The sequence below is a fragment of the Ochotona curzoniae genome, unplaced genomic scaffold (genome assembly GCF_017591425.1).
Source record: "Ochotona curzoniae isolate NIBS_2020 unplaced genomic scaffold, NIBS_Ocur_1.0 contig_1014, whole genome shotgun sequence".
Lineage (NCBI taxonomy): Eukaryota > Metazoa > Chordata > Mammalia > Lagomorpha > Ochotonidae > Ochotona > Ochotona curzoniae.
The window spans coordinates 47,255,501-47,268,829 of NW_024464920.1; the positions used below are offsets into that span (position 1 = coordinate 47,255,501).

The window sequence follows — 13,329 nt, forward strand, 5'->3', positions numbered from 1 at the left end:
CTCCTTGGACTCTTCCCTGTCCACCACAAGTTCCTGCCATGGTTAGGACCTGTCCTGGGCTAAGTGCTGAGGTCTGTGCCATGGCTGGGGAGGAGCTGCCTGAGGCAAAGGATGGGGCCTGGCTCTCCAGGTCTCCCTGGGCACACCCTAGCCACAGGTCCGGGGGGTGTGAATCCAGTCCTGTGGGCGAGGGGCAAGATCAGGAGGGACCATCCCGCATGCCTATATGTGCTGAGCCAGGCTCATCTTCAGTGCTTTGCTAAACTAGCAATGAGTCTCTGGGGACATCGCTTTGCCTAAGAAACCATTTTGCCCTAAGCAGCTGTAGGGACACACCATGCATCGGCCCTGGGTGTTGCGTGTTTATTTTCCTTTTGCATAGGCATAAATTAGAATCTGGAGATAAAAACATTGACCAACAGTGCAGCATTTGTGGCAGGAGAGCGCACTCGAGACCTGGTTGTCCAGCACTGGCCCTGGAGGACAGGGTCAGCAGGCCCATCCCCCAGATCCCCCAGGGTGTCACATGGTGCCCCACAAAAGGGGGCTAGGATCAAGCCCTTAGCTTCTCAGTTAAAAAATAGACTGCAAAATATACACAAACCCAGTAAGGCCTGCTGGGTCCCAAAGCCCTCCACCTGCTCGTTCCACAGGGCAACCTCCAGCCTCCCCAGCCCCTACCCCACAGACCACAGCAGAACCAGCCTTGAAAAGGCAAGGTGCAGCCCCAGGGTGCAGTGGGGCTGACAGATCCAGTGGCTACATCAATGTGTGACTGCCCAGGCCCCCACCCCCCAGCGAGGGCAGGTGTGGGGTTCTGCATCCCAGGACTGGTGGGTACTTGGCTCAGGGCATGAGCAGGTGCAGGGGGGAATGGGAAACAGCATGGGGGAAGAGAAGCAATTGCTGTCACCAACAGAGGGGCCCCTGCTGCTGGCTGGAGCCGCTCACAGGCACACATGGCTGTAAGAAGCATGGGACTGAGCCCCTCCAGGGTGTGAAGCCACCCCTGGGCCATCCTGACTTGGCACAAACACAGGCTTCTGAGAAGCCCCTCGGGGGACCAGAGGCACCAGCTTCATGCCAGGTGGTCCTGCTGGACTGCCAGGTGCAGGTGTGCAGGGCAGTTCCACTCACCCAGCTTTGGCACCTGTTTCAGCCATTCACCTTCTAGTGCCAGCCCCTTCGCCTTAAGCAAGGGCAGCTGGGACCAACCTCTCCCCGCCTCCCAAGCCCCCAGGCTCTGCTACATATGTACACCCCTTGGTGCCCTGTTACAGAGGAGGAAGAATGAAGAGACAACAGCTGCCAGCTGCCTCCAGCCACCTGCGTGCGTGTTCCTGTGCATCCCTGCAGGGCTGGGGCCTCCTCTGTGCTGCCCCTGGAAGTCGGGGTGCTGGTCAAGCATGTGCGTGATGGGGGCCGCTCTCTCTGCCAGGGTGTGGCAGGCCTCCTGGTGACGCCGCGGGCACAAAGCTGGTGTCTAGTGGGCGGGCTCCCCGTGTACCCTGAAGCGGTAGATGCAGGTGTACTCGGGGTGGCCCCAGTTTGTCAGGATGCGCAGCTCCACCACCTGGTACGAGGCCACCGGAGGGGCCTGAGGGGGAGAGAGTGGCTTCTGAGTGTCCTGGCCTCAATGACAAGGAGGGGGTGGGGCTGGCCAGGTGCTCCCAATCCCTGCTCCTCTCCCAGGGCTCCGAAGAGAAATGGGCTTCCTCCAGAGCCAGGGACCCATGGGAGCCTGCATGCCCCTCAGGTCATCCACCTGGGACATTGGCATTCACCACTCTCGTGTTGTCGGGGGCCAGGACTGCCTGCACATGTGCCCCTCCTGTGGGGAGGGTCTGCCCGTGTGTGCGCTCCGGGCACCTTTTCCTCTCTGCCCAGAAAGGCAGTGCTGTGCCTGTACATCCTGTCCTCCCCATGACCTTACCCCCTCAACTGCTCGGTCAGCACTGGGGGCCCACACCCATGGTCTTTCCCCAGCCCCACAAGCTGGCCCCTTGGGCACTGCCAGCTCAGCATCCAGACCAGCCTCCCCTTCCAGCCTGTGTGGCCATGTCACAGCCCTAAACTATTCCCTTGGCTTCTGCCTGGGTCCTCCACGCGGCAGCCTAATCAAGGTGGCGCCCCCTGCTGCTGTCCCTTCTTGACCCCGTTCACCCCAAATCTCATGGGGGGCTGGTGGGAGTCCTTCTGCGGGTCACAGGCCACCTGACTCAGCCTCATGCGTTCTGTTTGGAGGCAGGTGCTGGCTGCCATCGGCCCTGGGGCATGAGGCTATCTGGGGTTGGGACCAGGAGTCTCCAGGTCTGGCTCAGGTCTCGGGCATCTGGGCGCCCGCTGTTGATCAGTCTGCCTCAGACACTGTCTGGAGCCCCGCCTAGCCTCATCCTGGCCCACGCAGGTCCCTTTCAGCGTGTCCCTGTGCTGGTGAGGTGGAGCTGGGAAGGACCCCAACACAGACTCTGCCCATGGGACAGGATGGCACCTGTACCTGGAAGTAGAATGTCTGGATGGGTTCTCCATCCTGGTCATAGGTAAACTTGCCGAGAAGTGTCCCCTCCTGCTGCAGGTCTTCATCAAACCCCTGCAAGACAGTGCAGGCAGGCAGGTAAGTGAGTGGAGGCTGGACAAGGCAGGCGGTGCCAGCAGGGAGCAGCCTGGTCCCTCCTCCATATTCCTACCTACCCCAGGGACTACGGCCACCTCCCAGCCCAGCCCCTCTGCCAACTCCATCGTCCACACTCCCCACTTCTAATCAAAAGTGACCCTGGCTGCTTTGGGTCCCCACACACGGGCTGACACTCACAAAAACAGCAAAGTCCTTGGGGGCGCTGGAGATGGTGCTGTTGGGTGACAAGGCCTTGGGCACGTGCTCTAAGGTGACAGCTGTGGGGCGGATGCGGGCCGAGAGGCGCACCACGGCGAAGCCCTGGGGCCCCTGGAAGGCCCAGCAGTTGCCTGGGTGCACGTCTGGCTGTGGGTGGAATAGAGAGGCTGGGTCAGAGTGGGGCCCTGCACCCGTCCAGCTCTGGGTGCCCCAGGAGGGCTTGGTCCCCAAGGGGGCTCACTACCTGAAGGATGACGCGGGGCGACTGGGAGTGGTACCACAGCGGGATGCCGAAGAGACTGAGCAGCGCCGTCTTGGTCTCATAGGTCTCTGAACATCGGGTGCTAATAACGCTGGCACCTGAGAGAGCATAGGGTGGGTGCCCACACGAGAGAAGTCAACCACCAGCTTGGCTTGCCATGGGAAACCTGGTGGTGGGGGGTGATTTTCTGCTGATCTCAAGCTGTGCCCACCCTGCAGATGCTAGATGCCTGGTCTCAGCTGGGACCAGGGTGGGACATGTGGACATACCTCCAGACTCCAGGGCATAGTCCACCATCCCGATGCGGTCCTCACTGTAGCGCTGCAGGGCCTGCTTCACAATCCGGTGCACCTGCTGAAGCCCGGCCCCAAGCCCCGGTCACCATGGCAAGTGGGCTTGACTGTTCTGGTACCCCACTGCCATGGGCCAAGGGTCTCCCAGATCTATGCCAGGCAAGTGCCCCCACTGGGCCCAGCCTCCCAGCCAGCAGGGGGCGCTGTCCAAGTGCTGAGTTCCCCAGCAGGAGAGCAGGCGGCACAGGGGGCACTTTGTCCTCACCTCCTCTGTCACCCCAATCACACCTTCTTTCTGCAGTGTCAGACTGAGCGAGGCTGCAGCCTCCCGGGCAGACTTGCCCTGTGTCTCAGCCACGTGGGCCAGGATCTTGCCCTCCAGCTCTCGTAGCTGAGCCTGTAGCTCCTCCCGCTCCAGGAGCCCGCTGCGGGTGGCCCCACCACCTTGAAGGAACTTGGTAATCCAGGCGGGGGTCTGCGATTCCACCTGGGGACCAAAGGGGACATCATCAGGGGAGGGGCCTGAAGGACAGACAGCAGGGAGTGGAGTGCAGAGGGGAACAGGTGAGGGGAGCAAGAACCTCAAGAGGAAGGAGTTAGCAGCAACCCTCCCTGGATGTCCACTGTTTGGCGGAAAACCAGGCCCACGCAATGCCCAGCCCTGCGATCTGTGATCCCTGGGCAGTGCCCACTCACTTCATCCCTCATGGCCTGGATCTTCTGGGGCAGCAGACCCATTTGGTCCTCCATCGAGCTATGTTTCAGGGCCATGGCTGCCAGCTCGTGCTGCAGGGTAGCCAGCTGGCCCTCCAGCCGTCCCAGCTCCTTCACCGAATTCTCCTGCAGGACTTCTTGGGCTGTCTTGCTCCTGGAGGATGGATAGTAAGTTGGGGCTCCCTTGGGCGAGGGGGACAGGACCCCCTGGCCGGCCCCAGGTATGGAGGTGCTTGCCTGTCACCACCACTGAGCACTGCAGGGCTGGGGGACAAGGCCCACCCTTAGAGATGTGGGTACCTGATGACAGCTTGCTGACCCCAGGGCTAATTCTGACCCCATCGCCTGTTCAAGGCGGAGATCCATGATCCCGGCTGCCTCAGCCTCTCCCTTCCACCCTAAGTGTGGACATCTGGGCCCCAAAGACCATGGCTGCATGGCCATATGGAGAAGCCCCCAGCTCTGTGCAGCACCCACTTCCTGCCTTCAGTGGCCTTCTAACCTCCACTGTGACACCTCCCCTCCCCACAAGGCCTGGTGCCACCTGCACATCGAAGGAGGTGGGGGAGGGGGAGGGTCCAGCCCAAGGGGAGACATGGCCCTACCTTTGCCATTCAGCTTTCAGCTCCTGGACACGATCCTCGGACTCCTGGGAGCACGAAGGGATAGATATGAGAGACACTTAGCTAAGTGGCAGCCAAGGTCAGGGTCCCTGTGGGAGCCTTTCCCCCTCCCCCAGCACTTGTACCTGCACACCCCGGGATCCCTGCCCAGCCTCCCATTGAGGTAGGCTCTGTCCATATCAATGAGATGGGGAGAGCAAGCCCCTCCCCAGCCAAGGCACTCAGGGGAGCCTGGGGTCTCTCTGGGTCTGGGCCCACCATGCCCACCGACCTGGGCAGCCTTCACAATCTTGTGGAAGAGGTCCTCCACATCACGGTGATGCTCGGCCCGCAGGGCAGCCAGCTCTTCCTGTGGGGCAAGGAGGCGGGTCAGAGCCCAGTACCAGGGAGGGTGCTGCCCCTTCCCCACCCTTGGACAGCTCGGGTTCCACCCCAAGGTGGCGTCACCTGCATGCGGGCCGTGGTGTCCCTGCGCAGGTCTTCCTTGAGGGTGGCCTCGCGCCGGCTCACCAGCCCATCCAGGAGTGCCAGGGTGTCTTCCTGGCTCAAGCCACCACCACCAACATCACCGCCCTGGCTGGCCGCCCCCTGCCGCAGCTCCAGGCGTTCCAGCCTCATGGCTTCCTTCTGCCAGGTGGAGGAGAACTCGGCTGCCAGTGCCTCCAGGCGCCGCTCCAGCGAGTGCACGTGGGAGAGCAGGCGCTGCTCTGCCTGTGAGCAGGGAGGGAGCGGTCGGGCCAGGGTCACCCAGGGCTGGTGCGTGGGACATAGGTGGGTGAGCGGAGGAGGGTTCCTCCAACACAGTGGAGTTTGATCCCCAAAGCAGGGGGTCCTCGGGAGAAGGTCCCAAGGGAAGGGTGGTACTAGGAGGGCACAGGGTGACCTGCTGGCTGCACCTAATCCCTCCCTGCCTCCTGTCCTTGGGCAGGGGCAAGAGGCCTGGGGCTGGGAGTCCCAGCTGTGGCCTCTCACAGGCTCACACACCTGCCACAGCTGACCACTGCTGAAACAGGATATTAAAAACCACTTCCAGTTCCCCCTTAGCTGCAAGTCCCACAGAGAGGAGGGAATGAAAGCCGCTGAGACCCGAGGGTAGCATGCGGACAAAATGTTTGCCAAGAACACTTCCAGACCCAATCTGCCGACTAACTGCAAATAACAGGGCACAGGGCCCCCAAGTGGCAGTGGTGCTGCTGTCGGAAAATGGCATGTCTCACACAGGTGCTGTACACTTGGCACAGCCCGGGTACAAGCCAGCAGCAGAGCCGGGCTGCTGCCCTCTGCCCACCTCACTCCTGCCAAAAGCAAGCAAGTGCAAGGGTGAGAGCATCAATATTTCCACGCTGACCCCAGGACTCAGCCACACCCTCATGGGCGCCGCTTTGGAAGTGAGCAGTCCCTTCAACACGGAAATCAGAGAGGAATGTCCATCCTCACGTGCCGGCCTGACCTCCGACCCGCCTGTCGGGACCAGCCCAGCTGGGATCTCCACACCACAGCTTTCCCAACCGTGCTTTGCGGCCCGGGGAGGTGGCCTCTCTCATGCTCCTTGTCGCTGAGAGCGGCAGACAGCGAGCTTACCCCGTCTTGCCCCAACACGACCCCAGACACCCACCTGAGAATGGGCGGCAGTGTCTCTGGGCTCCCACACCTCTTGCTGCCGTCTGCTGTCCTTCGCTGCCCACCAGGAGACCACGGCGGGGTGGACCGTCTGCAGCCCGTAAGGGTAGAAATACCAGGCACCTGGGTACCAGGACAGGCTGCTTAGCTGGGCCAGGGACGCCAGCTGCAGCGCACACCAGTGACTTTCCCCTGGCCGCTGTGGCCTTGGCACCTGTGTGGGCTGGCCCTGTGTTGTCATGGATGGTGACACTTGGTTAAAAGGGCTCTCATACCTGGGGATGAGCCGGGGGAGGGGAGAGAACCTGGGACCTCTGCAGGTGGGTCTGGGCTGGGCACAGGGCATCTGGCCACGCCCCCAGGGAGGCAGGGGGCGGGCCCTGCACTCCAAGATACACCCCTTTGCATATTTACTCTGGCAGAGCAGGGGAGAAGGGAAAGTGAGACAACCTGGCCCCTCCCAACTCATAACATGATCCTGCCCCCCAGCTCCACCAGCCCCCCAGGGCGATGGTGAGGCTAGTGTGGTGGGAGGGCCCACAGACACCTCAGAGGTGATGCCCATTTCCCACTGGTCATGGACAAGCAGAAAGGAAGCCAGCACCTGGGGAGAAGTCATACCCAGATATTACTAAGGAAGCCAGGGCTGCCTAAACACTGAACGTGGAAAACCAACTCAGAAATAGTCAAGAGTGATCTGCATGGGCTCAGAACTGGAGCAGCCACTGCATGCCTAGGAGCCACACGTGACTTGGGAAAACACAAAAGGTGTGGAAGGCTATGGAAGTCGCAGCCCAATGCAAAACTATAGCTGCCTGGCAACTCTGGGGCAGAGCTGGCAGCAGGGTGGCGCGGGGCCTCACTGCTCCTGGCCACTTTGTATCTGGACCTTTACATTCAGTCCCTGCCTTTCACCCCATCTCAGCTGCCTTAGGCCAGTCTCTGCCCACTCCACCCCCACTGCAGGTGGCACAGAGCAGGCTCCAGAGCCAGCCAGCCAAACAACATAGCTGTCCCAACCCAGGGCAAGCTCAGGAGGTGAAGAGCAGGGGCCACATCTGGGAGCTGAGCAGGTGGAGGGGGGCCCAGGCTGTACCCCCACTTCCTACCCATGCCTGGGCCCATGCAGGGTGCTCACCGTAGGTCAGGCCGGTCAGGAACAGAAGAAGCAACAGGAACCAGAGGAATGTCTTCAGGGATGAGAAGCGCCTGAGTAATAGCAGGGCAGAGAGAATGTGGGAGTGAGGGGGGCCTCCGGTGAGTCCCTCAAGACTGCTGAGTCCTGACCCAGGGTTGGGGGCACCCTCGAGCCCTGAAGCTTAACCACAGATGTGCAGGGTTGGGGACCCTTTTTGCTCTGAATGTTGGTGACCATGTGGTCTTTGTAATCCCCATCAGAGCTGCACACAGGAAGGTCCTCTAAGAAAGTTTAGGGGCCAGTGCTGAAGCATGGCAAGAAAGTCACCATCTGTGATGCTGGCATCCCCAACAGGCACCGGTTCAAGTCCTGGCTGCTCCACTTCCAGTTCTGCTTCAGGCTAAGGTGCCTGGGAAAGTAGCACATGATGGCCCGAAGTACTTGGGCCCAGAACCCGCGTGGGAGACCAGCATGGAGGTCCTGGCTCCTGACTTCAGCCTGGCTCAGCTCCAACAGTTCTCGGGGTGAACCAGCAGGTGGAAGACCCCTCGATGACTCTACCTTCGGTACATAAATACATCTTCTAAAAAAAGAATGCAAATGTAAAAAAAAAAAGCCTAAAACAAGACTTTGAGGAAAACAAAGAGAGTTCTGTTGGTGACAGTGAGCCAGTCACAGCACAGTGGCCCTGGCCCATCTTCTGCTGGATCACGGCTGGGGTCCTGGCTTCCAGCTGTCCTTCCTGTGCCTGCAGAGGGTGAGTCTTGCATCCCGGCTCCAATGGCTTAGGGATACAGCCACCTATGCCCCGGCACTGATAGGCCTCTGTGGGGTCTCAACACCATGGGGGGACACTCAGGGACTTTCCCTGCAGGATAAAGGGGTACCCACCGGGAGTGAGCAGCCATTAACAAGAAGCACTTGAGCGGAAGTGAGCAGGTGCCTGCGGAAGACTGCCTCAACGGCTGAGCTGGGGCACGCCCTGCTCGCTCAAGGGAAGCTGCCAGCAAGCTGGGGGAGCTTTGGGGCGCGGTTGGGGAGGCTCTACTGTGGGTTTGGGCATTCCACGGGTTCTGCTGGGGCAGCAGTCCCATTCACCTGGTTAAAACGAAGACATCAAGGAGTGAGGCGGCTGTGGTCAGGCGGTACCACGTGGTCCCGATCCACCAATAGAGGAGTCCCAGGAGCCGGCCTGCCGTGGAGCAGGGGAGGGGTGACCAGGAAGCAGGGCTTCACACTGGGACTCCCCACTCGCCCCCTCCACCCGTGCAGGGCCTCTGGGTCCTCTCCAAACTGCCCAAGCCCCTGCCCCAGGAGACCAGTCCTCCCAGCAGGCGAGAGAGCGGAAGTAGCCAAGCACGCACCTGGGGAGGTGAGCACCGACCACAGGAAGGAGCCCACGCTGGAGACGGCGCCCCGCAGCCGTGAACTGGAGCTGCGTGGGTCGGTGTCTGAGTAGCCTGCGGGAACAGTGGGGGACCGGAGAGGAAGGCAGCTCACTCTGAGGCGCCCTGTGCTGGAGTGCAGGCTGCTCCCTTCGTGTTCCCTCCGTCCCCCAGCGTCACCAGGGCCATGTAGAGCAGGGCAGCTTTCTGACACTGCATCTGCCCACTGGAGCTTTCTATTTGCACCCCAGACCACGCCGCGGATCAGAGCAAACAGCCGGGAACAACCTCACAGGAGAAGCCCTCCCATCCATTCAGATACTGGAAATGACCCTTGGGTCTGGTTGGCGGCTCTGGCCTTGGGCTGCTCCCGCACTGGTAGGGTCTGGGGTAATGGGGGCCAGTGTGGGTGATGAGCCGCACCGGATCAGGTGAGGGGCTGGGTAGAGGCCGGAATGCCTTGTTCTCTCCAGCTGTGCACACTCTCCCTCCCTGTGGGGTGCACCCCCTGCTCCCTGCCCCCCTTCCCAGGCTTCCCAGGGATGACCATCCATGCAGGGGTTGGGGGTCGGGGGGACACGGAGCTCCACCCACCCATGAAGTCATCCTCGGACGAGTAGCCGGAGGACGAGCCCAGGAAGTCCTCCGAGACTGCAGCGGCACCCTCGGGCAGCCCGTTGACCTTACTGCTGTCTGTGCCCCCTGTGCCTCGCCGCCTCCTCACCCGCAGGTCCTCACCTGGACAGGGAGAGAATGAGGGGTCCAGACGGGGCGGCCGGAGAAGGAGCCCCCGCCCCCCGGCCGCTTTGGAGGAACAGCTCAGAGGAGGCAAGGTGTGTGTGGGGGTGGAGGCTGTGAGGGAGAGACCTGGGCCACTCACTCCAGTAGGGCTCGCTGCGCAGGTGGCTGTCGAGGAGTGCGCTCCTGGCCAGGGATGCCGCCCGGGGGCTGCCTATGTAGGACTCTCGCACCACCGACTCGCTGTAGTAAGAGGTGTGTGTGTCGGAGGCGGGGCCCAGCTGTGGCGCTGGGGACAAGCGCTTGGTGCCACTGCTGGACTTCTTCTTCAAGCTTCTGTAGGGGTGACAAAGGGGAGGTGAGCTCAGACTGCACAGGAAAACCACCCCAGCCCCTCAGCTGGGAGTATGTGGGTGTGGGTGGGTGGGTGCCCTGTTGCCAGGCAACCAACAAGGCCCACCCACTTATCCCTCCTGGTGTCTGACTGGCAGCTGGGGATGGAACCAGGCTTCAAGCCCAGCTCTTCCACCTTGAAGCCCAACTTCCGCTTCTTAAAGGAAGAATTTCTACCACCCACAGAGACCTGGACCAACCGGCTGGCTCCCTTGGGACCTCAGGAGGCCAAAGCCTCAGGGGCTGAAAGCTGGGCTTCCAGTCTGACAAGGGCACGCAGACAGGGCTTCACTGATTTCCCAGGGCCCCAAGGGCGGCTGGGCCCCAAGTCCAGGGAAGTTGTACCCTCCTGCCCATCCCTGGCTTACAGGAGTTCTAGCAGGGCCCCGCTTGAAGCTTCAGGGCTTCCGGTCCGTGTTAATGCAGGAAGCTGCCTCTCCCCACTTCCTGTTCCCCCACCCGGAGGGAGCAGCCCCAGCGTACGGGTGGGGTGTGGAAGAGGTGCCAGGACTGCTGACACCCACACAGGTGGGAGGAGAGGAGGCTCTGAGGGGTGGGAAGGGGGGACGGCTGGTGCCCTTACCTGAGCGGGCTGTCCTTGTACAGCATGCTCTGGCTTCCTGTCGCTGAGCTGCCCCCGCTGCTGCTGTTGTCACCATCGTCGTCACCCTGCGAGTAGCGGGAGAGGCGCTGGCTTCGGCGCGACATGATGGGGCAGGACAGCGGCCCTTCCCCTGTGGAAAGGTTGGGCAGAGGAAGGATTGGACAGGAGCCCCTCCCTGGAGGAGGAGACACAGGGGCTGGCGGCCCAGAGCAGACCACGCCCTGCACCTGTGAGCCAAACAGAGCGGAGGTGCAGGATGCGAGGGCTGCATGGGCAACCCTGGGGCGCCTCTGGTACCCTACAGCCGACTGCTGGCCTCAAGCCCCCCTCAGCAGCTGTGAGCATTCGTGGAAGGCCTCCTCATTGCATTCATCTTGGTCCTTCACGCCTGGTTCCGAATGTGGTCACCATAGCTGAAGCTGAGCCCATGGCAGCACCTGGCAGATGGGCCGTGCCTGGCCTCCAGGCCCACCTTCCCTGAGCTGGGTTGGGTCTCATGCCAGCCGTGAACCTGAGATAGAGGGGTGCTGTGGTCTCCTGTCCGTGCAGTGAGACTCCGTGAGTCAGGGCCCGGGCCACACCCTGGCTTCCTCAGTACATCCAGCTCCACAGTGATGGCGCCTGCATGCTAGACCCGGGGTGCACCTTGCTAAGATATCTGAACACTTTGCCCCCATGTTCTTTACACAGCTCCTCTCTTCCCTCCTGGCTGGGGAGCCACCGCACTAAGGGGACAGCTGATGGGGACTTTGCCCACTGACACCCAGGCTGTAAGCTCCAGAACCACGGCTGCAGCCTAAGTGCTCGATCTTTCTATGCCACCGCGGAGTTCTTCGGGTTGCATGCCCAAACAACACCATGCTCTCTCAGTATCCAGCAAACACTTCCTAATGCAGTGGGGGAGTCCCGCCCTGTCCACATAGCAGCATATGGGACACAGGTCCAGACTCTGCCATTGATCACGTGGAGGAACCAAAAACCTGGCATGAACAGACTTCCAGCTTGGGAAACCCAGAGCCAGCCAGCCACAGCGTGGGAACTTACAGCCCAAGCCCACTCAGGCTCTGGGGACTTGCTGGTACGTGGGACTATTCCTGGCTGGTATCTCTCTGGGCTTGGGGAGGCGGGGGTGGGGGGGGAAGACGCACACACTCCAGCCCAGAACCAGAAGATCTGGTTGGTTCAGCTCCAAGCCCTCCAAGCCCTCCTCCTGTGCCTGCTTGCTGCTTATTTGCAGGGCCGATGCACCCTAGCACCCCTCCCTGGGCTGAGCCAGCAGCCGTGGGTAAAGGGGGGCTGTCTCAGTTCCATTCCTTATTAGGTGATTCCACACCCACCTCAGCTCTCCTCCACCTAAAGCCGCCTCCTGCTACTAACCCCTGTTAGAAACCAAAGCCCAAGTTCCCTGGGTCACCCAGCTGCTGCCCTCTGGGCTGCACGGAGAGGAAGGGGGATGGCTGCCCTCACCACCTGCCCCCTCCCCGGCCAGCTCCCAGGGTCTCTCATGTGTTTTCTTGAACCTTCTAAGTGTCACAAAACAGTTCGTCATTCAGCCGCTACTTCCGGGATTTTTTTTTTTCAAGCACAGAACCCAGAGTTGAGCGATGGGAGCTGATCTTTGCATCTTAAGGAGCACCCCCTCTCCCATAGACGGCCACACTGGCTAAGAGGCCTGGGCAGAGTGGACTGCCCCACCTGAGAGTCCAGCTGGTCTTCGGGCTCAGCCTAGACCCCAGGGCATGTGCCACCTCCTCCCCTCCCCCGGCTGAGTGCGGGCAGAGACTGTCACCCAGGCTGCTGCCTCCCTGGCCTAGTGCTCTGACTCACGCCCCGCCCCCATCTCGCGGTCTTGTTTTGTTTTAGAACTGAGCCAGCCGGGGCCTCCCCCTCCCGTTCCCATCGTCCTGGCTGGCGGGACAGAAAGCTGGAAGGCACCAGCCCCTGGACGCGCGGCCTGCCTGGCACTGCCCGGAGCCGGCCAGGGGACAGCCGGCTGGGGTGTCTGCTCCCCTCCTCCGCCCAGGCCGCCCCGGGGAAGTCCCCACCCGGGGACACCGCCCTCCTCGCTGACCAGTGGCACGGCAGGGCCCCCAGGGAGGCGGGCAGGAGATGAGTCAGGCGCTGGCCTGGGCACCGCGGGGTCCTTCCCCAGCCGTGCGTCCGGGGCCGGGCTGGAGCCTGGCCCGGCTTGGCGCCCAGTGGAACCGGCCAGGCCTGGCAGCTCGGCCTTGGCCCGAGCGGCCCCGACGCTGACCTAGGGTCAGGCCTGGGTGCGGGAAGGCGGGCGGGGGGTTGCGGAGAGCGGTCCCACCACCCTCGTTACCTGGTGCGCGGCTGTCCGGTGCGGGGCCCGGGGCGTCCGAGGCCCGCTGCGCCACTGGGCGCGCCCCCTTCCCGCGTCGAGATGGCGCAGGGAGGGCCGAAGCAGCGGTCGGGCCGGGCCGCGGCGCGCGGGCAGCGGCAGCGGGACGCGGGCGCACAGAGCCGGGCGGGCTGGAGGGCTGGCGGGCGGACAATGCAGCCGATCGAGGCCCGCGCAGCGCGAGTGGGGCCGGGCTGCGCGCGCGTGGCCCTGTGTGTATGTGTGCGCCTGTCAGTCTACGCTGACAGGCTGCAGTCCATTGGCCAGGCTCCCCCGGCCGTCGCCGCCCTCTGGAGCCGTGCATTGGCCGGTTTGAACACAAAGGCTCCGACTCGCCCCGCCCCGCTTCGTGGGCCGCCCCCTC

At 62.4% G+C, this 13,329-nt stretch overlaps 1 protein-coding gene across 3 annotated transcripts; it reads right to left on the reverse strand.

The window, feature by feature from the left end:
- Positions 1-347: 347 nt before the first annotated feature.
- On the reverse strand, positions 348-13,104 carry SUN2 (Sad1 and UNC84 domain containing 2). Of its 3 annotated transcripts, none has more exons than XM_040986169.1 (18): positions 12,927-13,104; positions 10,583-10,733; positions 9,749-9,942; positions 9,463-9,606; positions 8,848-8,943; positions 8,582-8,675; positions 7,484-7,554; positions 6,341-6,468; positions 5,173-5,436; positions 4,997-5,074; positions 4,708-4,751; positions 4,085-4,253; positions 3,654-3,875; positions 3,365-3,449; positions 3,078-3,193; positions 2,813-2,980; positions 2,498-2,590; positions 348-1,597 (listed from the first exon to the last, which is right to left on the reverse strand). In XM_040986169.1, exons 2-18 carry the CDS (start codon positions 10,705-10,707, stop codon positions 1,484-1,486), a joined length of 2,205 nt encoding a protein of 734 aa, XP_040842103.1. In that variant the 5' UTR covers positions 10,708-10,733; positions 12,927-13,104; the 3' UTR covers positions 348-1,483. The 3 variants fall into 3 exon arrangements, with proteins under 3 accessions (XP_040842103.1, XP_040842085.1, XP_040842094.1); XM_040986151.1 differs by having other exon boundaries at positions 4,085-4,256; positions 8,848-8,947; positions 9,464-9,606; positions 12,927-13,103; XM_040986160.1 differs by having other exon boundaries at positions 4,085-4,256; positions 12,927-13,102.
- Positions 13,105-13,329: the final 225 nt, after the last annotated feature.

Bases quoted from the DNA above. Each gene is read 5' to 3' on its own strand.
- SUN2 (XM_040986151.1), bottom strand. From the start codon at position 10,707: ATGTCGCGCCGAAGCCAGCGCCTCTCCCGCTACTCGCAGGGTGACGAC. The intron at 6,469-7,483 runs GTGAGCACCCTG...CCTGGTACCCAG, and splicing joins CCTGACCGGCCTGACCTACG to GTGCCTGGTATTTCTACCCT. The intron at 1,598-2,497 runs GTACAGGTGCCA...TCTCCCCCTCAG, and splicing joins TCCAGACATTCTACTTCCAG to GCCCCTCCGGTGGCCTCGTA.